Source organism: Sciurus vulgaris (genome assembly GCF_902686455.1).
Source record: "Sciurus vulgaris genome assembly, chromosome: 11".
NCBI classification, from domain to species: domain Eukaryota; kingdom Metazoa; phylum Chordata; class Mammalia; order Rodentia; family Sciuridae; genus Sciurus; species Sciurus vulgaris.
The window spans coordinates 74,494,759-74,515,817 of record NC_136472.1 but is presented as its reverse complement, the minus strand read 5'-3'; the positions used below and the strand labels follow the sequence as shown (position 1 = coordinate 74,515,817).

General features: G+C 54.5%; 2 protein-coding genes across 9 annotated transcripts in view; both read right to left on the bottom strand.

Annotated features, from left to right (window-relative positions):
• The window catches only part of MYO7A (myosin VIIA), an 82,351-nt gene extending 78,515 nt beyond the window's left edge, over positions 1 to 3,836 (bottom strand). For 2 of the 5 annotated variants that reach the window (XM_079103982.1, XM_079103983.1), the window contains exons 1-2: positions 3,534 to 3,835; positions 1,637 to 1,696 (exon numbers count right to left, since the gene is read on the bottom strand). In XM_079103982.1, coding sequence (XP_078960108.1) covers positions 1,637 to 1,654 — 18 coding nt within the window. In that variant the 5' untranslated portion in view covers positions 1,655 to 1,696; positions 3,534 to 3,835. Of the gene's footprint in view, positions 1 to 1,636; positions 1,927 to 3,176; positions 3,493 to 3,533 lie in introns of those variants that run through there. The other 3 variants (XM_079103979.1, XM_079103981.1, XM_079103980.1) reach the window with 3 other exon arrangements.
• A 1,315-nt stretch (positions 3,837 to 5,151) lies between these two features.
• The window catches only part of CAPN5 (calpain 5), a 56,613-nt gene continuing 40,705 nt past the window's right edge, over positions 5,152 to 21,059 (bottom strand). For all 4 annotated transcript variants that reach the window (XM_079103269.1, XM_079103271.1, XM_079103268.1 and 1 more), the window contains 10 exons: positions 19,731 to 19,939; positions 16,028 to 16,220; positions 15,024 to 15,217; positions 14,397 to 14,474; positions 12,989 to 13,184; positions 12,207 to 12,329; positions 10,125 to 10,321; positions 9,040 to 9,155; positions 8,390 to 8,526; positions 5,152 to 7,512 (listed from right to left, as the gene is read on the bottom strand). In XM_079103269.1, coding sequence (XP_078959395.1) covers positions 7,330 to 7,512; positions 8,390 to 8,526; positions 9,040 to 9,155; positions 10,125 to 10,321; positions 12,207 to 12,329; positions 12,989 to 13,184; positions 14,397 to 14,474; positions 15,024 to 15,217; positions 16,028 to 16,220; positions 19,731 to 19,939 — 1,626 coding nt within the window. In that variant the 3' untranslated portion in view covers positions 5,152 to 7,329. The remainder of the gene's footprint in view (positions 7,513 to 8,389; positions 8,527 to 9,039; positions 9,156 to 10,124; positions 10,322 to 12,206; positions 12,330 to 12,988; positions 13,185 to 14,396; positions 14,475 to 15,023; positions 15,218 to 16,027; positions 16,221 to 19,730; positions 19,940 to 21,059) is intronic.

Here is a 21,059-nt window from a genome sequence, read left to right as displayed (position 1 = left end):
GCACAGAGCTCCTCTGCAGTGGGCTGTTGCCTGGGGCGGAGGGTATGGCGGGGAAGAGGAGGAAGGTTTTCCCTTCCAGGAGGCCCAGGTGGGCAGGCGAGAGGCAGGGGAGGAGATGGCAGACAGGCTAGCAGGGCCGGGAAGGCTCCCAGGGAAGCAGCGCTGCCCCAAGGCCTGAGCAAGAAGGGGAGGCCAAGTTGGGGGGATCGCTTAGGTCAGGGAAGGAGCCGAGGACGAGGCAGCAGGCCAGGGAGGCAGGTGAAGGAAGAAGCCCATCATGGCCCATTAGCCTCATAAGAGCAGCCCTGGGAAAACAGGGCCTCCATTTCATTTTCTGGTGGGGAAACTGAGCTCAGAGAACATGCCCAAGACCCTCTACTCATTAGCAAAGCCCAGACAAAGCCTGGTTGTGGCACTGCCTTGTGGAGCCCAGAGCTGGGACATTCTTGGAACCAAAGAAGTAACAAAAGATTCTTTCCTATTTGAGGGTGGACAGAGCCACCTCATCTCCAGACTCCCTACAGAGGCACCCGCAGGGTGAGGTAGGCCAGCATGCAGAGGTGGCAGAAGGGGAAGGGGCCAGGAAGGTCCAGGCAGCTGGAGGCCTGCTTCAGAGACCCCTGGGAAAAACACCCCTGGGAGCCATGGAGGTCCAGACCTTTCTTCTGGGGGCTGTGTGTGTCCCCACCCACCCAGCGTATGGCAGATACTTAGTGAAGGTGACGTTCTTTCTCTGGCAGATTCTGGCCATCTCTGGTGGCCTTTGAAAAGGTTCTCAGGCCAAGGGGCTCTAGAGGACACCTCCCCCAGCTCCTGAGATGAAAGACTCTCTGGTCCCACCCTGAAGCTTGCCTTCTTACACACACGCACTAGCCCCCTGTGACTGCAGGGCTGCAGGACAAGTCTGCTCCACTGACCTCTGATGGTCCAGGACAACGGAAGCTGTTGGCCGAGCCCCACAGCACCAAGCTCCACAAGCCCCAGGGCCCCGTGCCAGGCCCACCTGGCCCAGGGCCCACATTCCTGACTCCCGCTCTGGAGACCAGAAGCTCATTAGAGCCTCAGGCCAGTCACGGGAAAGGGCTGAGGGTCGGAGGCTGCTGTGGGCCTGGGGAGGAAGGGGGACCAGAGGGCTCAACTGAGGGGCAGCACCTCTGCCTCTTCCCATAAAACCCCAGGAGCTCCAGCTTAGGACATGTCAGCCCAGCTCATTGCTGCGCAAGGCCCTCAGGATGAATCAGGCTGACAACCCTTCCTAAGTAGCTTTGCCAACCCCTTCCCCAAGGACCTCTCCACATTTGGGACTTGGCACATGCAGTTCCACTGCCTGGAACACCTGGGATTCAGAGATGTGGGAAATCAATCGCTTTTGCCCAGTGGGGTGAGTCAGTGAGAAAAGGAAGCCCCAGCAGGGACGTCAGAGGGAGCAGGCTCCAGCTGGGCCTGGAAGAGGTTGGGAAAGTCTCCCAGCGGCATCTTGAAGCAGACAGTAGGAATTTTGCAAGAGGAAGTTCTGGAGAGGGTATCCCACAGTTCAGCAGTAGTTGAGAAAGGATGGGTGGCAGCAGGATGAGACACCCAACAAGGTCACTCCTTGAGAGGGTCAAAGGTCAGAGCGGGGGCTGGGAGCACCCACCTGCTGGAGAATCACCATAGTCCCGTCAGTGCTCCTGCTGCCGCCCGGCCAGAGACAGTTCTGCAGAGAGAGACCTCATGAAGCCTCTGAGCAGGCCAGCCCGGGAGCCTCGAGCCTGTCTCGGGTCACCTGGACTCCTCCCAAAGTCCCAGTCCCTCCTCCCTCGAGGAAACCCTCCCTGGCTTGTCTCCCTCTGGCCACAGCCCAAAGCACGTGACAGGAGCCTTGGCCACTGTCAGCCACCCCATTGCCCAGAGCAGCTGACCCTGTCATCCCGAGATTCCCAAAGGGCTCCAGAAAGAGCACCCCACCCTAAATATATAAGCAAAGGGGCCCAGAGACAGACCAAGACTTGCCAAGTTCACACAGCAGGACAGGACAAATTCAGAACTAAGACTTGGTCTCTGGCCTCCCGGTCAGGGTGGTCCAAAGAGTGTGGGTGAGAGGGCAGCCTTGGCTGGGGACAGCCATGGGCCGAGCATGACTAGTTCGTACTAAATTAAAACCTTTCCAGAGCACCTGCTGCCCTCAGGAGGGACGACTTCAGCCCCCGAAGCCTGGTTTTCAAGGTCCAGCCAATCCGCCCCTGCCAATGTCTCAGTCTTTTCTCTCCTTATCCTTGCACTTAGGACCAGCCCAGGTCACTCATTGTTCCTGAAATATTCTGCTATTCTTAGACCTCTTGATTTTGCTTACATTGGCCTTTCTACCTGGAATTCAGACTAGAAAAATCCTGTCTGTGGTTCATGGCTCAGCTCAGATGGTACCTCCTCCAGGAAGCCTTACCTGACCACATCCAGGCCTCTAAGGGCCTCTGTGTTTCCCTTCATCCCTGTCCTGACTACATGCATTTTGTTGTCTGGGTTGGGGCCCCTGTGCCCTGAAAGTCAGGGATTTGATTCAGCACAGGGTGTGGCCTGAATCCGAGCTATCACCTGTCTCCAGCCTTGACCAGCACAGGACTGGGCTCAGATTTGGGCTTGGGAAGGACTCATGGGACTAGGTGTAGCTGTCAAAGCCCCAGCCCATGGCCCTGGCAAGAGGCCCCGATGGCCCTAGACCTGTCCCTCAGGATGAACATCAATTTTTCACAAGGCCCCATTCAGAGGCACTGGGGCATTTGATCCTCTGCCCATGACACTGCCTGACATCTGAGCCCTGACCCCTGTGCTGAGCCCTGGGTCTCAGTGGGCACACGGTCCTTCTGGAGACCAGCACTGGCAGGGAAGTGACTTCAACAAGGGCCTACAGGCAGCTGCCATGGGAGCTATGTCTAAAGAGGATGTTCAGGTCACTGTGCCAGAATCCAAGGCCAGCATGAGCCAGGACAGCCAGGGGCAGACCAGAGCTGTCACAAAAGATCCCGAACCATGGAGGGTGGTGAATGTGCAGAATTTAGGGCCCACGTGGTAGGAGAAACTATGAGATATGTATTTTATTTCTAAAAGTGGGAACTAGACCATGTTCAAGCTCATTGCTTTCAATTGATGATAGGGAACACAGATTGTATTTATATTTCTTGGTCCATGCCTGATTTTACCTTCTCTCCATGACAGTCCTGGCTGATGAACTTCAGACTCCCATATCACAGATGGGAAATTTGAGGCAGAAGTAGGAAGTGACTTATCAGAGGAGAGAGCAGGTCTGCTCCAGGATGCCTCCAGCCCCAGCCCAGCTCAGCAGCAATTCAGTGGATACCACTTCTCTCCCCTCTTCCCTTCTCCAGGGTGCAAACCTCCGTCTTTCCAGGCTTAGGACAATTTCATTCAATGGCGGCTGTGGCAGAACCCCCAGGAACTGGGGGCTATGGGTGCAGGTGCTCCAGAGGAAGCACGCGCATGACTCTTTCTGAGTCCGAAACTCCCTCTCCCCATGCCCAGCAGCAGCCCATCCTTACCTGGTCCCAGTCACACACTCAGCACCCCACCGGCTTGGGTACTGCGGCCACAGGCACTGAGGACTCAGGAAGCAGGACACACATGTAACTGGCCTGCAGACACGCTGCCCTGCCTGCGTCTCACTCCGGGCTCACTCTGGGTCTTGCTCTGGGTCCTTCCGACTCTCTCTGGCCTCTCCGTCCTGTCTCTCTGCCCAGGAGGCTGTCCAGCCGGCACTGCCACCCTCCTCTGGCACTCCAGAGCCTTCTCCCAGGAGGCGGAGCCCGAGGGGGCCTCCAAGGTCTGTGTGTGGTGACATCAGCATGGGGGATGGGTTGTGCTGGGACTGATGTCCAGAGGCTGTCCAGGGCTCTGTGCGGAGCCCTTGCTGACCTGTGGGGCCCAGGCCCACCCCCATCCTGGCCTCAGGTGCCTGTCATTCAATGAACCAGTACCTGCTGACTTGGCATGTGGGCAGGAAGTCTGTTCTGATCTTGACGTGGTCGCTGATTTGCTGGTACCTCAGGTCCACTACCTTCCTCCAAGCCCACTCTCTCCTAAGGTGGCTGTGAGACTCCCACAGCACAGGGTCAGGCAGAGCATGGCAGTGGGCGCAGGTCCAGCAAGCCCTGCACTCGGCACCCTCTCCCAGACACACCCCCCTGTGCCCCAGACCCACCTCCCAAGGGCTCCCCAGACATGCCCCCCTGAAGCTCGCCAACCCCACATGGCTCTGCAACTTGTTCTGAGAGTGGGGGTGCATGTTATTCTGTAATCATCCGGAAACTCTGTGAACCAGACAACTTGGGGCAACCCTGTGGGCACCAGGAACGCACACCAAGGGAAGTAGAATGTGTGATTCGAAAGGGAGTGGGGACAAAGAAGTGCACAGAACCTTTGCTATTAGCACTGAGGGCCAAAGGTGGCTGGCAGGGCGACTTCCTGAGACTGTGCCCTTTGTCCTTCCCACTCTTGGCCTATAGCTCTGGGCCCCACAGAGGGAAGGCCACTTTTGTCCCCCTAGGCTCCATACCTGGGGTGCATTGGCAGAGAAGCCAACCACAGGATGGGTTGGGGTGGGTGGGGGCCCAGTGGCCCAACAGCACCACCTGCTGGACAAAGTCTCCATGGCTACCGGTCCAGGGAAGTCAGGCTGAGCGCAGGGAGTCATGCCCCAGCTTCCCAGCCCCAGCGGCAGCCTCCTTCAGGTCTGCCGGTCTCACAGCACTCACCTGGGTCCTCAAACCCTTAATGGGGCCTTTGTGCAGCTGCCTCTGCTCTCCTGAATCAGGGTTTGGGCCTGCTTGACCCAGGGAAGTCCCACATGGCCCTAGCCATCTCTCTACGTAGTGTTCGTCATGATCAGAGAATTTGTACCTGTTTTCCCCATAGTCTGAGGACTGTTCCAGAGCAGGGACTGTCTCCAGGGAGAGGTGTGGTGAAGCTAACGGCACTGGTTGCTGCAGGAGGGAATGACTGAAGGATCCCACTGGTCTCAGCTCAGACTCACTGGGAGTGCAGTGGTCCAGCTTCAACCGTGACTCCCAAATCCACCCTTGCTTGTCCCTCTGACCAGAGGACAATCACCCATTGTCCAGTCCCCCCAGAGGGATAGACAGACACAGGAAGATATTTCTGGACTGCAGAAACATTTATTCTGAGAAAGAACAGGCCTCCTCTCCCCCAACCTGGCAGCGGGCCCCAGGAGAAATAAAGCCCAGGCCTGGGTGGTGTGGGCTGGAGGCCCTTCCCATCTGGAAATGGAGGCTCTGAGGTCTCCCTGGGTGCATAAGGTGAATACTCTTCCTGACCCATCATCCATTCTCACCTGCCCAGTCCCCAGACCTTCCTGGGGACCAGAGATCCCTGCACAGCCAGGAGCCAGCCTGGCCTACCTTGAGGGGCAGGACCTGCTGTTCCAGTTCTGCTGCGGGGTGGGAGGTTGTATCCAGCTTACAAAAATCAGCCACTTGGTCCCAGTTTGCCTCTGTACCTAGGAGGCTACAGCTGAGCAAAGACCCATGCGTCAGCCCCAGAGGCCCAAGCTGGCATACCTGGGGCACACCTCTCCATCCCTAACTTGGGAGTCTTAATTTGAAATAGACAAGAAGCGGTGAGTACATGAACATGTGTAGTGTGTAGCATACAGAGATACATAGAGAAGGGGTTACTTTGCCCTTTTTTAGCACTGTGGGTGCTGACAAATAGGAATCATTGGCCCCACTTTGCAGAGGGAGAGATCGAGGCACAGGAGGTTTAAGTGACTTGCTCCTGATCACATGCAGAGTTCCAGCCCTGGGTCCTCCAGGTTTTTCAGTTCCTAGGCCAGGGCAGGACCCAGGAGCAGAGTCATCCCCAGAGCAAGGTGGCAATGTCAGAGAATCCAGCACCTCCAGCCAGGACACTCGACCAAATGGCAAGCTCTGGAGTTGAAAATTCAGGTTCCCAAAGGAATTGCATCTTGGAGCCAACTGTACTTTCCATTGGCTGTGCCTGGTCTGAAGTCCAAGGAGGGCACAGAGGAGACCCTGAGTGGGTCATGGCACCAGCGCTTAACAGAAGTCCTTCTGGAACACAGCGCCAGCCTGCAGACACCCAAGTACGAACATCCTCCTCGTCACCCTACTCCAGACCTCCTCTGAGAAGGTCTGACTTTGCCCAAGTCCCTGCCCAGGTGGAATCAAAGTAAAATTAGAGGGTGAGCAAAATTGTGTTGGAGGGAAAAAGGGAATCCAGACTCCCCTTTAAACACCCCTGTCTAAAACTGAGATATATGTATTTTTAATACAAAACGAAGAACACTAAAAGGAACATTTTGGTCCAGGCAGCAAGAGCACTGTGGTCCTGTTAGCTGATTGGAGAAGTGGGCAGAGGGGCCTCTGGTGAGGCAGCGGAGTCACCTATCTCCTGCCATGCCCAGTAGGTGACCTGACCCCGCAGGCCTGGCAGCACCACCCCAGAGTCCTTTCTCCTGCTGGGGTCTTGCAGCAAAGGGGAGACTGAGCCTCCCTCTGTGACAGCCATTCTGCCTGCCTGACCCACTCGCTGGGTACATTCCTTCCAACATCGGGCAGTGGAGAAAGGAAGGTGCCTTTCACTTCCCATTAGGGCACCACCTCACACCAGGGGCTGAGAACGGATCAGAACCTGGAATGAGAACCACAGCCTGTCTGGGCATCTGCCTCTGAGAGACCTGACGACAGAGGCTCAAGGTGGAGGCCGAGTTGGGGTTCCCTTCTCCTGGAGATTTGTGAGCGTTGCTTTTTCATTTGGGGGAGGGGAAAAAAAAAGAATGGGTAAGAGGCCAGGATCAGAGAATGGTCAGATATCACCTGCATATTTCCCAAACTCCAGCCTGAGCAGGAACCCAGCAGGGGCCCAGCAGGAGCCCTTTCAAGGTGGCTTGGAAATCAAGTGTAGGTGTCAGAAAAAGTGAAGTCTGGGAGGGTGGGGTGGGCCTGGGGAACAAGGGGCAGGAATGGGGCTTGGGAACATGGCAGTTTGTGTGTAAACAAGTGACATCTTCTTGGCACTCCTCGGCAGACAGCAGGCCCTTGGGAAAATGTTTTCAACGGATAGAGTCCTTTAGCAGTGGTGACAGCTAGGGTAGGGAGGAGACTCCCCCACGAAGAGGGAATGCTTTGGGGTCCTCAGGACACTGAGGCTCAGAGAAGGGTAGAGATCTACCAAAGTCACACAGCAAGTCAGTGAAAGTGTGGAAAAGAACCCCAGCATCTGGCTCCCAGGCTGGTCCCAAGTCTGGTGGGGACATGCAGGTGGTGGTGAGACTACTGGGGCCAGGTAGATGGGCAGGCATCAGACAGCTGTGAGGGAGGCACTGCTGAGGATGCGCACAGCCACGGTGCCCGGCAAGTCGCTCGGCTGCCGACTGCTGCGGTCTCGGAGGTGGAGGGTGTGCAGGGCCTGGAGGTCATCCGGGTCAGCCTTCAGGTGCACCTGGCCCAGGAATTCATCCTTCAGGACTCGGTGGTTCCAGATCTGGGAGCAGACAGATGGTGGTAGGGGCCGTTGCTAAGGCCAGAAATATAGTCTATGGCAGGTGCTGGTGGTGACAGCTGAGCCTCAATCTCACTTCCCGCAGTGTGAGCCTGGCGAGGAGCCCTGAGTGGTCTGCTCCCCCGTGAGCCTGGAGCAAGGGCATGCCCCTCCCGAGCCTCAGGCTCCCGTCTCTCAAAGTGCTCTTCCCCTCATGAAGTTAGGTCTGTTCTTATTAGCTCTGCGGTGACCGAGGGTGAACTGGACAAGTGGCACACCCTCTGCCTAGTTTTCCCATATTTTAAATGAGGGTTGAGTCCTTCCTGTCCCAATATCTACGGGTCTGGGATTTGATCCAGTGGGACCCAATGTTAAGAACACCTAGAAAATCAACAGTGGCTCCCGGGGGCACCCCAGTTTGTTTACAGTTTTTTTTTCATCCAGAGAGATACTGCTTTGAGCCTGGGGGACAGAGAACTTCCTGGTAAGGAGCTCGAAGTCATCACGTACCAGCCTGAGGGGCAGGAAGGCTGGCCCAGGACACTGGCTTTCCTACCCCTGCTCAAAGCTCTGAGGAAACAGCCACATTCATCTCCAGTCACTTTTCCAGGTAGATCCACTGCAGGGGACTCTAAGGAACAGCTGTGAGGCTGTGGACAAGGTCAGCAGAGATGACCACAGTCTACAGCCAAGAGACCACCCTCCTGGGTCTCAGCATTTGCACTGGCTAAACCAACTGGCCCACCTACAGAGGGTGACCCTGGAGTGGCAGGAGGGGCAGACAGTGAATGCCAAGGCCATATCAGGAGTCAGGGACAGATGGAGAACCAGAATCTGGCAAAGGTCTTCTGCCCTGGAGCCTGCGGGCAGGTGGGCTCACCTGTACAGTGATGGGCTGGCCTGGCTTCTTGCGGTAGAAGACTCCTTTCACATTGTACTCAGGTGTGGAGGTCCCTTTCTGCACAGTTGAGCGGACTTTGTCCCCTTCACACTTGATGATCACGTAAGAGTTGGCCCCTAGGGAGACGGAGGGGCAGCCAGGGTGAAGGTGGGGGCTGGAGCAGGGCCCAGGTGTGACAGATGTCTCGGAGGTGGAGGGCCTACCTGGGCTTAGGCATTAGAGGGGAGAGCAGAGCCTGACCCACCTCAGGGTGTCTTAACTTACAGAGACCGGCAGATGGCAGGGGCGCAGCGGCCATGTCTGGCCTTACCCAGGAGGTCCTCTCTGCTCAGGCTTCCTACCATAGTACCTCCTCAAGCCTCCAGGAAGTCTTCCCTGAGCCTTCCCTACCAGCTCTCTTCCCCAGTATCTGACTTCCTCACCACCCAGAAGCTCCCAGGAGCAAGAGGAAGTCCTACTCCTCTCTCTGTGCCCAGTATCCCCCCAGCAATGGCTGTGCCTACAGTGGATGTCAGGAAAGGGCTGCTGACTTGCTGAGTGTCAGCGGGGACACTTTGGAGGCTGAGAAAGGAGAGGACCTGGGGCAACTGCCAGGAGGGGGTCAGAGGCCTTTTCCTGTGTGAGCTCACCTGTCTGGGAGTCCTTGAGGCCAGCAGCCCCCAGGACATGCACCTGGGTCACCTGCTGGGGGTAGCCACACAGGGAGCTCCAGCAGGTGCGGGGGGGCTCATCATGGCGCAGCTCCCTAATCCGGGAAAGACAAAGAGACCCAGGAAGGTGGTGAGGAGGGGGTTCAGAGGGAGGAAGGGGAGAGGAGTATTTAATACAGACATTCATTTAGTCCTGGGCCCATCCCTACGGCAGACCCAACACCCAAGCTCACGAACTTCCGGCCTTCTCCATCCCTATTCAGAGACGTCCCATACCATGGTAGGGAAAGAGGAGTAATTTTCCGAGCACCTACTGAGGACTAGGCCCTCTGCTGGGTGACATAGGTATCCTTTCTAAACCTCACAAAGCCCAGAGAGAGGGATGACTATTATTTTTCCGTTTTATAGATGAGGAAGCGCCAGGCTTCCCCAGGGGAAGGCCCCTCCCATACAGCTGGAAAGCGGTGAGCAGGGGCAGCCTGGCCCCAGTCATCCAATTACCACGCTGGAAGCTGCTGCCTGGTGCTGGGATGTGGGCGGGCCCCTCTCCTGGGGACAGTGAGTCTGGGCTGCATGACAAGGTGGCAAGGTTAGTAGAGGATGCACAAGGTCTGCCCTCCAGCAGGGACAGGAGAGCGGACAGAGGCAGCAAGGCTGGAATCAGGCTGGGTGGTAGGCTGGCCCGACATCACTGCACTGTGGCCTGACCTTGGGCAACCTTGCTAACTTTGATCCCTATTTTCTTTTGTAAAACAGTGGCCAGGCCTCCCACTTGAGGGTACGGGAAGATCCACTGAGGGGAGTGGGAGCTTCTTTGTAAACTGGGAAGTGCGGTGCACACAGGAGCTGCTGTTGCTGATGGTGCCCGGGAGGCCAGGCCAGGGGCGGGGGAAGAGGAGAAGGGGTAGGAGGTGGGCAGGGGGTCAGCCCAGGGGGGCTGGATGGGGGCTAGATGCCCAGGCTCCACACCTTGGGCAGACCCTGAGTGCCCCAGGACTACAGGCCCTGCCGGGCCTGGCGTGCACCGCGCCCCCATGACCCTGGTCACTGCAGTCCCTGCGCACCGGCAGTTGGAGGGCACGTCCGTGAAGACTCTGAGCAGGAACTCGCCGGTGTGGCCTGGCTCGAAGGTGGTGGGGATGATGACATAGCGGCCCTCGGGCTGGTCCGTGCGCAGGAAGACACTGCGCGAGTTGATGTAGATGGAGCTGGCGGCCTTGTGCTGCAGGCTGTGCATGCGGTACTGGCGGTTCTCCTCCACCTGCGGACACAGGAGGGGCTGGCCACTGTGCCACCCACGACACCCAGGCCACCCGGTGTCCCCTCACCACCAGGAAAGGGTCCATGGAACCCATGCCTGTGAAACTCCAGAACAGGCAAATCTATAGAGAAGTGGAATAGGGTTCTGCCTAGGGCTGAGGGGAGGAAGGTCCTAGGATTGGGTGAGGGGCTTCATTTTGGGGTGATGAAAATGTTCTAAAATTATGGTTTCTAACTGTGACCACACCCTAAGTTTCTAGATCATATACTCTGAATAGGTGAATTAGATGGTTTATGAATTGAATCTCAATGAAATCTATTAAAAATGGAGGGTGCTGGTCATGGTGACGTACACCTGTAATCCCAGTGGCTTGGGAGGCTGAGGAGAAGGATTGCGAGTTCAAGGCCAACTTCAGAAACTCAGCAAGGCCCTAAGAAACCTAGTGAGACCCTGTCTCTAAATAAAATATAAGAAATGGGCTGAGCACGTAACTAAGTGGTTAAGTGCCCGTGGGTTCAACCCTCGTATCAAAACAAAACAAAACAAAACTGAGGGCAAGGAGTCAAGACAGTGGGGCATGACTATAATAACAGCTGTTTTGGAGGCTGAGACAGGAGGACTGCAAGTTCAAGGTCAGCCTCAGCAATGTAGTGAGACTCTGTCTCAAAATAAAAGGTAAAAAGGCTGGTATGTAACTGGGTGGTGGAGCACTCCTGGGTTCATTTCCCAGTATACAAAGAAAAAGGGGTCATAAGGAATGCCCACCAATAACAAGTCCCAGGGGTTTCTCACTGTTGTAACAGAACCAAGTATAATAATCTCCTTCATCCATGATTCTGCTTTCCACAGTTTCAGTTACTTATAGTCAACTACACTCTGAAAATATTGAATGGAAAATTCTAGAAATACACAATTCAGAAATTCAAAATCTCTCACTGTTCTGAATAGTGTGATGGAATCCCCTACCAGCTCCTTTCACCTCCCCGCAGGGCAAGGATCATACTTTCTCCAGCATATCTGTGCACCAACCACTTAGTGGCCGGCTTGGCAGCACTGGAGTGCACAGGCCTTGGTACTACCTGCAGCTTCAGGCATCCACGGGGGTGGGGGTCTTGGCACCTACCCACCATGGAGAAGGGGGATGACTGTATCATGGCCTGCCCAGATCATGGCACTAATCCACTAGCTGCCAGGACATGCTAGGCAAGTCCCAGAGTAAGTGCCACAATATGCTGTGGTCACCTTAGTGAAGGCCGTGACATGCCAAAGTCACAGTGTCACAACAGGCCAGCCCAAGGCAAATGTAGCAGTATAATGCTGTGAATAGATCGCCTGACGAGACTGAACACATCGAATGACAGGAGCCTGGCACATCCATGTGGCTTCATCAAGTTCACGGGGTCTGACAAGTACATGGGGTCCCACTCTGCCACCTGTCACCACACACTGGGCCCCACACGTGGACGGCCTCAGCTTCCAGGTTGGGGGAGAAATCAGAGGTGAGCCCACCTGGCTCAGCCCAAGCATGCTCCTACCTGTGCCTGGCATGGCCTCTGACAGGGAGGTCACAGGAGAGGGATTCTGAGCTCTGAGGAAGGGCAGCAGGCCCATCTGCCACCCAGGACCTCTCAGAGCCCAGCTCCAGCAACAGTCCTCCCCTTCCTCATTTGGGCCTGTGGGTCTTGGCATGAAGGACTCAGGGCGGAGCTCCCACAGAAGCCAAGCCCTAGGGGGCCCACGCCTCCACACCCCCACGATGTCAGCTGGGGCGGCTGGCGTGATGTCAATGACCGAGGTCCTCTAGAGCCTTCTCCCCAGACATAGGCAAACCAAATTCTGGCTCCCGCGCTCTCCTCACCCTCAGCAGGGGTCCTGCTGGCCTCACCTTGTAGATGTCAAAGCCAATGGCCAGGTTCTCGCCCTTGCCCTCCTGGCGGGTGGACCGCTTCGGCTGCTGCTGGAGACACACCAGCACCTCGTCTTCCGGCTTCCTGACCTCAAAGATGTACTGTAGGGATGGCCAAGGAGAGACACACGGACTCCTGTTGGAGACGGGCTCCAGGGTGCATGGGCTCCTGAACCAGGCCCCAGCCACTTTGGGCTGCGTGGGCTTGGGCCAGCCCCACTTCTCTGAGCCGTGGTCCCTCCTCTGTGACATGGGCCTGACAATGCCTAGTAGTTACTCTGCATGAAGGCTGATGCTCAGCTCGGAGTCTGGCACATAGTTGGTGCTCAAAAAAGGCACATTGAGTCTGAGGACTAAGCGGCTGCCATGGCTTGTGACTGAGGAAGCTGCAGGGCAGAGGCCCCTGTGGGGTTGCTGAGCCTGGCCCCGTTCCCCAGGAACGGCATGATTGTGCTACTGTGGAACCAAGGGCTTTGAGCCTCACTCAGCTCAGCCTCTAAATGTCCTGAAGACTCTGGACCAGACACTTGTTAAGTCCCTGAGAGTCACAGTTTCCTCATTTTTACTGTCTGCAGGTCAGGTTGTAAGTGGGAGCTTCATGACAACCAGACAGGACTGATGTGCCTGTCCACTGTAGACAGGTAGCTGAGGCCCAAGGATGGACAGGAATGTACTTGAGATTAAGCAGGAGCCCCGGCGGGACAGTGGGGAGGGCCCTGCAGTTGCTGCAGAGGCAGTGTGGGGTCCCTGAGGATGCCCACCTGTGGGTTCTGGAAGAAGGTGTCCTTGTGGTTGATGCAGCCCCCGCTGCGGTTCAGCTGAGGGTCCTCATGCCGAGTCCAGGCGCCGCGCAGGCGGGCCTCCTCCCACGTCTTGTGGATGCTCAGGTAGGATGTGTTCAGCAAGCGGCACTTGATGATGTCGGTGAAGTAGCGGCACATGTCCTCAAAGGTCATCCTGGGTGAGGGAAGGGGCTGAGTTGGGCAACCTCCCAGGCCCACCTGCCTGCTCACTCCCGTATGCTAAACCACAGCTCACAAGGGAGCGAGTGGACACGGCCTCCTGCAGATAACGGTTTCCTCATTTGTAAAATGGAGCTGAATCTGCAGTTGCTTCACAGGGATAGTGTAGAAATTAAGAAAAGCAGCTGGGCGTGGTGGTGCACTCCTGTAATCCCAGTAGCTTGGGAGGCTGAGGCAAGAGGATCAAGAGTTCAAAGCCAGCCTCAAACTTAGCGAGGCCCAGAGCAAGTTAGCAAGACCCTGTCTCTAAATAAAATATAAAAAGGGCTGGGGATATGGCTCAGTGGTTAGGTGTCCCTGTGTTCAATCCCCAGTACCAAAACAAAACAAAACAAAACAAAACAAAACAAAACAAAACAAAACAAAAACATATTAAGTAAGGCCATAAAGGCACACTGCACAACTTTTGCAGAGTGGCTGGCAAAGGCTGACTGGAACAACTATATGCATACACAGTATGGATTACTGAGTACTGCCCTCTACAGTTTATCAAGCCAGTTTCCATCCATTGTATTCTACATCTGCTGTGAAGCCTCAATAAAGGTAGGTGTGTGACAGTGGCCAGGGCATCACTATAGGCGCCATGTGCTTGGCAAACCTCCAGGAGGCTGGGCGGGGCCAGGGGGAAGGCATGGAGCGTGAAGGTGCATGAGAAGGGCCTTAGCAGACCTTTCCACAGGCCAGGGGCTTTGCTATGTTTAGCTCAACTGACCCCTGAGCCAGAGTGGACAAAGCAGATCTTGTTCACAGGGGCCCAGCATTAAAGCCCTGGGAGGACTTGGGCAGCAGGTCCCCTGACACTGCAGGAGGGTCCTTGATGGGATGCCAGGATCACTGCCCTCTGCCCCCGGTCTGCCTGGGAGTGCCCTGGCCTGCTTGCCAAGAGCTCAGCTTGGATGCCTGAGCAGCCCAGGGTTCCCTGAGGCGGGCAGAGGGAACTGTAGGGGTAAAGGGCCCATTGCTGCCCAATTCATTACGCAGAGGAGGAAACGGGCTCAGAGAGATAGTATGACTTGTTCCAAGCCACCGCTTGGAACAAAGCTGCTGATGGGGCTGTGCTGGAGCCCTGGCAGCCAACCCCACCAGGTGCTCCCTGCCAGGCCTGGGAAGCCCCCTTGGTCCAGGTGCCAGGCCCCAGCACACTCACCAAAACTCGCCATCGTCCTGCACGGTCACGCCCATCTTTTCCCGCTCACTCTTGCTCACTTTCTGCCACTCTTCTGAGCTAGGATGTGAGTGCCAGGAAGGAAGGGAGCAGAGTAAGAGGAGGGGCCCTGCTAGGTCACCCTCAGTGCAGTATGGTTAGGGACGCCTGGGGCCAGGCCCAGCCCTGCTCAGACAAGCCCTGTCTGCCCTCTCCCCCAGGGAGCTGTAGGCTGTCTGCGTGGTCAGGTCGGGAGGTCTGGAAGCAAAGCTGCAGATAGGCAGGGAGGGAGGGGAACATGACCTCTTAGAGGGGCCTCACCCACTCTGGCCTCCCTGCATCAAGCCCAGAGCATCAGCCCTGTTCACTCTCACCTGGGGCCTCCTCCCTACCCTCCTCCCCAACCCACTCACCACACTGGTCACTATGTCCTTATAGCTGGGCTCACCTCAGGCCTTTGTCCTTGCTGAATCCACTGCCCCACACAACACTCCAAAGTCAGTCTCCCTCCTTTTCTAATTTCTTCCTCCCCCAGACCCTTCAAGGCCCAGGTCCAGTATCACCTCCCCATGAGCCCACCCCGTCCCTGCCCAAACTCTCACGCCTGTGGTGCCCATCCCCAGGCCTCACGTGTCACTCCAGGGCCCATTCCACTCCCGTTCGCCCCAGGGATTGCGCAGGCGAATCATGTCCAACTTCTCTGACTTGAAAAAGGCCAGCAGGCCATGGCCCAGGCGCACCTTGCGTACATCAGTGACAGCGTAAGCATGGCCCTTCACCAGGCCACATGCCAGGCGTGCCTCCATGTCAGCTGCTGTAACAGCCTGCAGGAAGACACAGGTGCTCAGACGGGGGCCAGACTGGAAGCCAAACCCAGGTAGGGCAAAGGCACGGGAGCCAGAGCAAGGAGGTCACATCATCCCCTCCAGGATGGGACAGGAACTGCACCTTCCTATACAGGTAGACCTTGTTCTGCCCTGATGGAGTGATGGGGTGTTCAGAGATTCAGAGAGCAGTCTCTGACAAAGGAAGGTTCCTGCAGTGGGGCCAGCCCAGGCATGGGCAGGAGCTGATTTACCCTGGTTCAGCGGATCATTAAATATTCAAGTTTTTTTCTTTCTGTGGTACTGGGGATTGAACTGGGGGGCACTCTGTCACTGAGCAACATCCCCAGTCCTTTTTATTTTGAGACAGGGTCTCCCTATATTGCCAAGGCTGGCATTAAATTTGTGATTCTCCTGCCTCTGTCTGCCTCCCAAGTAGCTGGGATTGCAGGCCTGTGCCACCATGCCCAGCAATATGCAAGGATTTTGAGAACTGACTGTTAAAACATTGTTAACTGGTATGACTATTTACAATCCCCCAACCAGCAAATGCTACAAGTCAGGGCTTTCTGTGTATCTAGAGCCAGTTTGTGGGGTACCACAGGATCAGCTAACCCTGGGTCAAAGCCTGTCTTCACTGGGCCCAGCTCTGTCCTCCAGGACCTGAGCAATAAGTGAAACCACATGATCCTCTTGAGGTGCCCAGCCCTGGGCCAGCTGTTTGGCCCTGAGTCCACACGGCCACCTCTCACCCCAGTCAGGGTCAATGACATGGAGGGGTCACCCCTGGGGTGTGCTCTGGGCTCTCACCTTGATGGAGGCACTGATGAGGCCTCCCCGGCTGTGTACCTTTAACACTCGCTCAAAGAGCTGGTTCCTCTTGGCCTCATCATTAGCGAAGTCCCCCTCGGTCAGGTCGATGGGCTCAGAAACGCCGCCCGTGAAGTCCACCAGGGCGTCCGCTGTGTTGCCTCCGTCCAGGGCCTGGTAACAGCCCGCCAGCCTGGGGAGCAGTAAGCAAGAGTTCCAGTGCATCCCAGCTGCTCTACACCCTCCACCTTGCAGGGGAGAGTTTCGAACCTCAGAGAGCGCAAGCAAACTGCTAAGGCCACACAGTACGCCACAGCACAGCCAACACTAGAACCCAGGTCCCAGCTCCCAGGCCATACTGGTCCCAATGAACCACATCATTTCTACTCAAATTTCCCCAGGCCTTAGCAGCTCTAGCTTCACAAATCAGATGTCCAAAAATCTAGCCATTCATTTCAAAAGCATTAAAGGCTCATATGTCTTTTGATACCCCAATTCTGGGTATAAGTAACATGATTAATAATGATATAAAACCAGAAATAACCTATCAATCTAACAACAGGAATTGATTTTATAAGCTAAAGCTGTACCCATACTCTGGAATATAAGCAGTCATGAAAAACACACAGAATTCCTAAGGTAGGGAAATGCTAGGGCTTGCTTGTAACCTTTGAAAAGCAATACAACTGGATTCCAGTTGTGTTTTAAAAGTATACCATAATTGGGGCTGGGGCAGAGAGCTTGCCTGGCATGGGTGAGGCACTGGATTCAACATCTTAGCACTGTATAAAAATAAATAAAATAATTATTTGAAAAAGTATACCATAATTCATTAAAAAATAAAACAACTTATTGGCCAGGAAGGACAAACTGTAAAATCAGAGGGACCTGTGTCCCATTTTGTGAGTGCAAAAAAAGAAACTCTAAGAAAATTCCTTAAGTCAATACTATGTGCCACATAGTGATGAATGAAAACAGGAGAATCAGAAAAAGATATATAACACAATACTGCTGATGCAAATTGAAAAAATATATATGTATATACAAAACTAACACTTAGCATGCACAAGCCCTGGATTCAATTCTCAGCACTGCAAAGAAACAAAACCAAACAAAAAAACCCAGCAACATGGTTTTTATAAGGTCACCTACAAACAAAAATGTATCAAAGATGCTGAAAGGGGCTGGGGGTGTAGCTCAGTGGTAGGTGCCTGCCTAGCATGTACAAGGCCTGCGTTTGATCCCCAGCATCCCCTAAAAGAGAAAAAAGTTAGAGTCATATCAATGTTTATAGCAGATCAGTTCACAATAGCTAAGCTATAGAACCAACTTCAGTGTCCCTCAATGGATGAATGGATACAGAAAATGTATCTATACACAATGGAATATTATTCAGTCTTAAAAAAGAATGAAATTATGACATTTTCCAGTAAATGGATGGAACCGGAGAATATCATGCTAAGTGAAAGAAGCCCATCCCCCAAAACCAAAGGCAGAATGTTCTCTCTGATATGTGGATGCTAACCCACAACAAGAGAGGGTAGGGAGAAGAAGAAAAGAAGTTTACTGGATTAGACAAAGGGGATGAAGGGAAGGAAGGAGGAGAGGATCAGGAAGGCAGCAGAATTGATCGGATACAACTTCCCTAGCCTTGTATTTGAATACACAACCAGGGTAACTCCGCTTCATGTACAACCACAAGAATGGGATCCTAAATAGAATAAGTTATACTCCATGTATGTATAATAAGTCAAAATACACTCCACTGTCATTTATAACTCAAAAGGACAAATAAACATTTTAAAAATTATTACAAAAAAAGAAAAAAAGACAAAGAAAAATGTTGAGTTGCCATTGGTGGTGAAGGGGAGAGAAGGGGAGGGGAGAGGCCCAGACGGCGCAGGGCCCGAGCTAAAGGGTGAGGCGCATTAACTCAGACCAAAACAGGGAAGGGGAAGGCGGGGGCTGATCCTTCTACAAATCTTTCATTTTATAATTTAAAAAGGAAATAACCATAAAAAAAATAAGCAAGCATAAAGTATGCAGCCACTGTGGAAAACAGTTTGGTGATCCCTCAAAAAGTTCCACATAATTGCCCTGCAATTTATGCCTAGGTGTGTGCTCAAAAGAAGCGAAAGCAGAGACTCACACGGACATCTGCACACCCATGTTCACGGCAGCACTGTTCACAAGAGCCAAAGGTGGAAGCAGGCCAGGAGTCCACCAGTGGACAAACGGAGAAACAAAATGTGACATATATAAGCAGAGACTGTCAGCTATAAAGAGAAAGGAAATCTTGACATATGCTATAACATGGATGGACCTTGAAAAGACTATGCTTTGTAAAAGATGGCAGACACAAAGGGTCTCCACTTACATGAGGAACCTAGAACAGGGCAAGTTCATAGAGACAGAAAGCAGAACAGAGGTTCGCCCGGACTGGGGAGGAGAAAGAGGAAGCTACTGTTCAGGGTGTAAGAATTTCCATCGGGGACGATGAAAAGTTTTTGGTGTTTTGGTGCAGACAGTGGTGAGTTCATTACATGCCACTGGATTGTGGGCTTACACATGATGAAAATGAGAAAGGCTGTGTTAGGTTTATTTTACCACAAAACTGCTTATTAAAAATTAAAAGCAAGCCAGGCATGGTGATACCCCAGCAGCCTTAGCTACTTGGGAGGCTGAAGCAGGAGGATCACCTAAGCCCAGGAGTTTGAGACCAGCCTGGGCAACATGGCACGATCGTGCCAAGAAAGGAAGAAGAGAGAGAGGAAACCCAAGTGCAAGATCAGAGCTGGCTCTCCAGGTGGGCTGGCACCCATGGTGAACACTCAGGGCCACCAGGGGGCAGGCTTTGCTTTCTTAAGATTAAAAATGGAACCTGCCAGTGTAGTTTTCTTGGGTGTGTTTTTACTGTTAAGAGTTTCTGCTTTTCCTTTTCCTCCCTTCTTCCTTTTCTTGGACCCTCCCTCCCTTTTCCTGTTCTTTTCAAGGAGACTGACAAATGGGTCTGGGAAGAGGAACCAGGGACAGGTTCCCACCAAGCTGGCTTGGCCATCTCTGGCCACCCACCCCACCCCCACCCTGGCACTCCTGTCTGGCCCACCCAAGCGCTGCAAGGGCCTGGACAGGTCACTCTGCCCCAGAGCCCTCCACAGCTCAGCAAACTTTTGTTCATGAACATTCTGTGTGAGGCCCTGTCCTGGGGACACAGGGTCTGACACAGAGAAGGAAGAGGGGTCAGCAAAAAATAGAACGGCTGGATAGTCAGGTAGAGAATGCATGAGTGGACAGGAGAGGCCTCTGAGCAGGGCATCCAGCCTGATCTACACATTCAGGCTGGGTCTCAGTCACCACATTTCCACCAGAAGCCCCCAGGGAAGGTCTCACCACGTCACCTTTGAGAAACTTACTGCTATGAACATGAGCATTGGCCCTGCTCCCAACTAATGCAGGACACCTGCCGGGGCCCCAGGCTCTGCCCCAGGTAGCCAGGCCTCTCCTCCTGGGGTCCAGGCTTCTGCCCTACCTAGTAGAGCGCCAGATGGCCATGCCCACGGCCCTGGGCTCTGAGCACGCTGCATGCCCTCATGCCAGCCCCTCACTTCCCCATGCCTGGAGCCCTGGCTAAAGGAACACCCCTGGGAGCTGGTCACAGTGCCCCCAGCCTGGCCACCCAAGCCTGCCCTTGGCCAGCACCTACTTGGCATAGGCCTTCTCCACCAGAGCGCACCAGAACTCATTGCGGGAATTGGAGTGGCAGTAGATGAGCTGGTTGTTGACCGTGGGCAGCCGGTCATCAATGACCACGTCCACCCACTCCCCAAAGCGCCAGAAGTGGAAGTGGAAGATGCCGGCGTAGGCTTCGGGCTTCTCAGGGTCCCACTCCTGCTCCTTCCAGTCTGGGATGACCTGGGTGGAGACAGGAGGGGACACGTTGAGGGAACATCAGGCTCCAGAGGAAGGGGAGTGCCTCCCAGAAGGGAGGCTGAGCCCGTCAGTGCCATGAACCTGTGGGGGGCTCAGGAAGCCTTGGCGCCTGTGGGCTCCAAGTTCCCCACCTCTGCGGGGGGTGGGGCTCCCTCAGCCTCCTCCACTTGGCCCCTGGGAGTGGAGCGACCCCTCCCCCGCCCTCTGCTCCAGCCCAGCGGGGAGCTGGCAGTCTCCCTGGCCTCTGTCTTTACTCTTCTGTCTCCATTCTCTCCATCCGGCCAGCAGCTGCTCAGGTGCCTCCTCCTCTCTCCCTGGTCCAACTCCCCATCACTGTTCCAGCATCTGCAGCCACACCTGCCCTTGCCCCCAACAGCAGCAGAGTGACCTGATCCTGTCACATCCTGAATGGACTCTGCCCCCTCAATCTCTCCTCCCATGGCTGCCCCAGCCCTGCACCTGGCTGCCTCTGGGCAGGACCTCCACACCTGCTCCTCTTCTGCCTCTTCTCCCCCATGACTTCCATTCATCCTTCAGTTCCTTCTGCTCCTCCAGGAAGCCCTCCCTGGCTCCAGGCAAGGTCAGGATCCTATCCATCAGACCCATGGCCATGGCCCTTCCTCTGAGATACTTACATTTACTGAGTTAAATACATAAAATGCCCGAGTGACTTTGTATTCAGTGACTGATACTATTACTGGAACATCAGTCCTCTGAGGGCAAGGCCATGTTGTTCTTGGTCACTGCTACACAGCCAGCACCTGACCAGGGCCTGGTCCAGAGAGTGAGCTTAATACACATGCGTTGACTGAAGAATAAATCCAGACATTGATTAAGACTCTAAAATAATCTATTATGTATGGAGCATCTTACAAATACCAGGTCTTGTGCTGAGACCACCATGGAGTCTCTCAATTTAATTCTCACAATAACCCTATGGGTGGATTACTATTTTCCATCCCTACTTGACAGAGGAGAAAACTGAGGCTCAGAAAGGGCAAGTAACTTGTCTACGACCACACAGCCAGAAAAAAAAAACACATTCTTGGTAAGCACACAGATCTGGGTTTGAAACCAGGATTTGAACCCAGGTTTATTTATT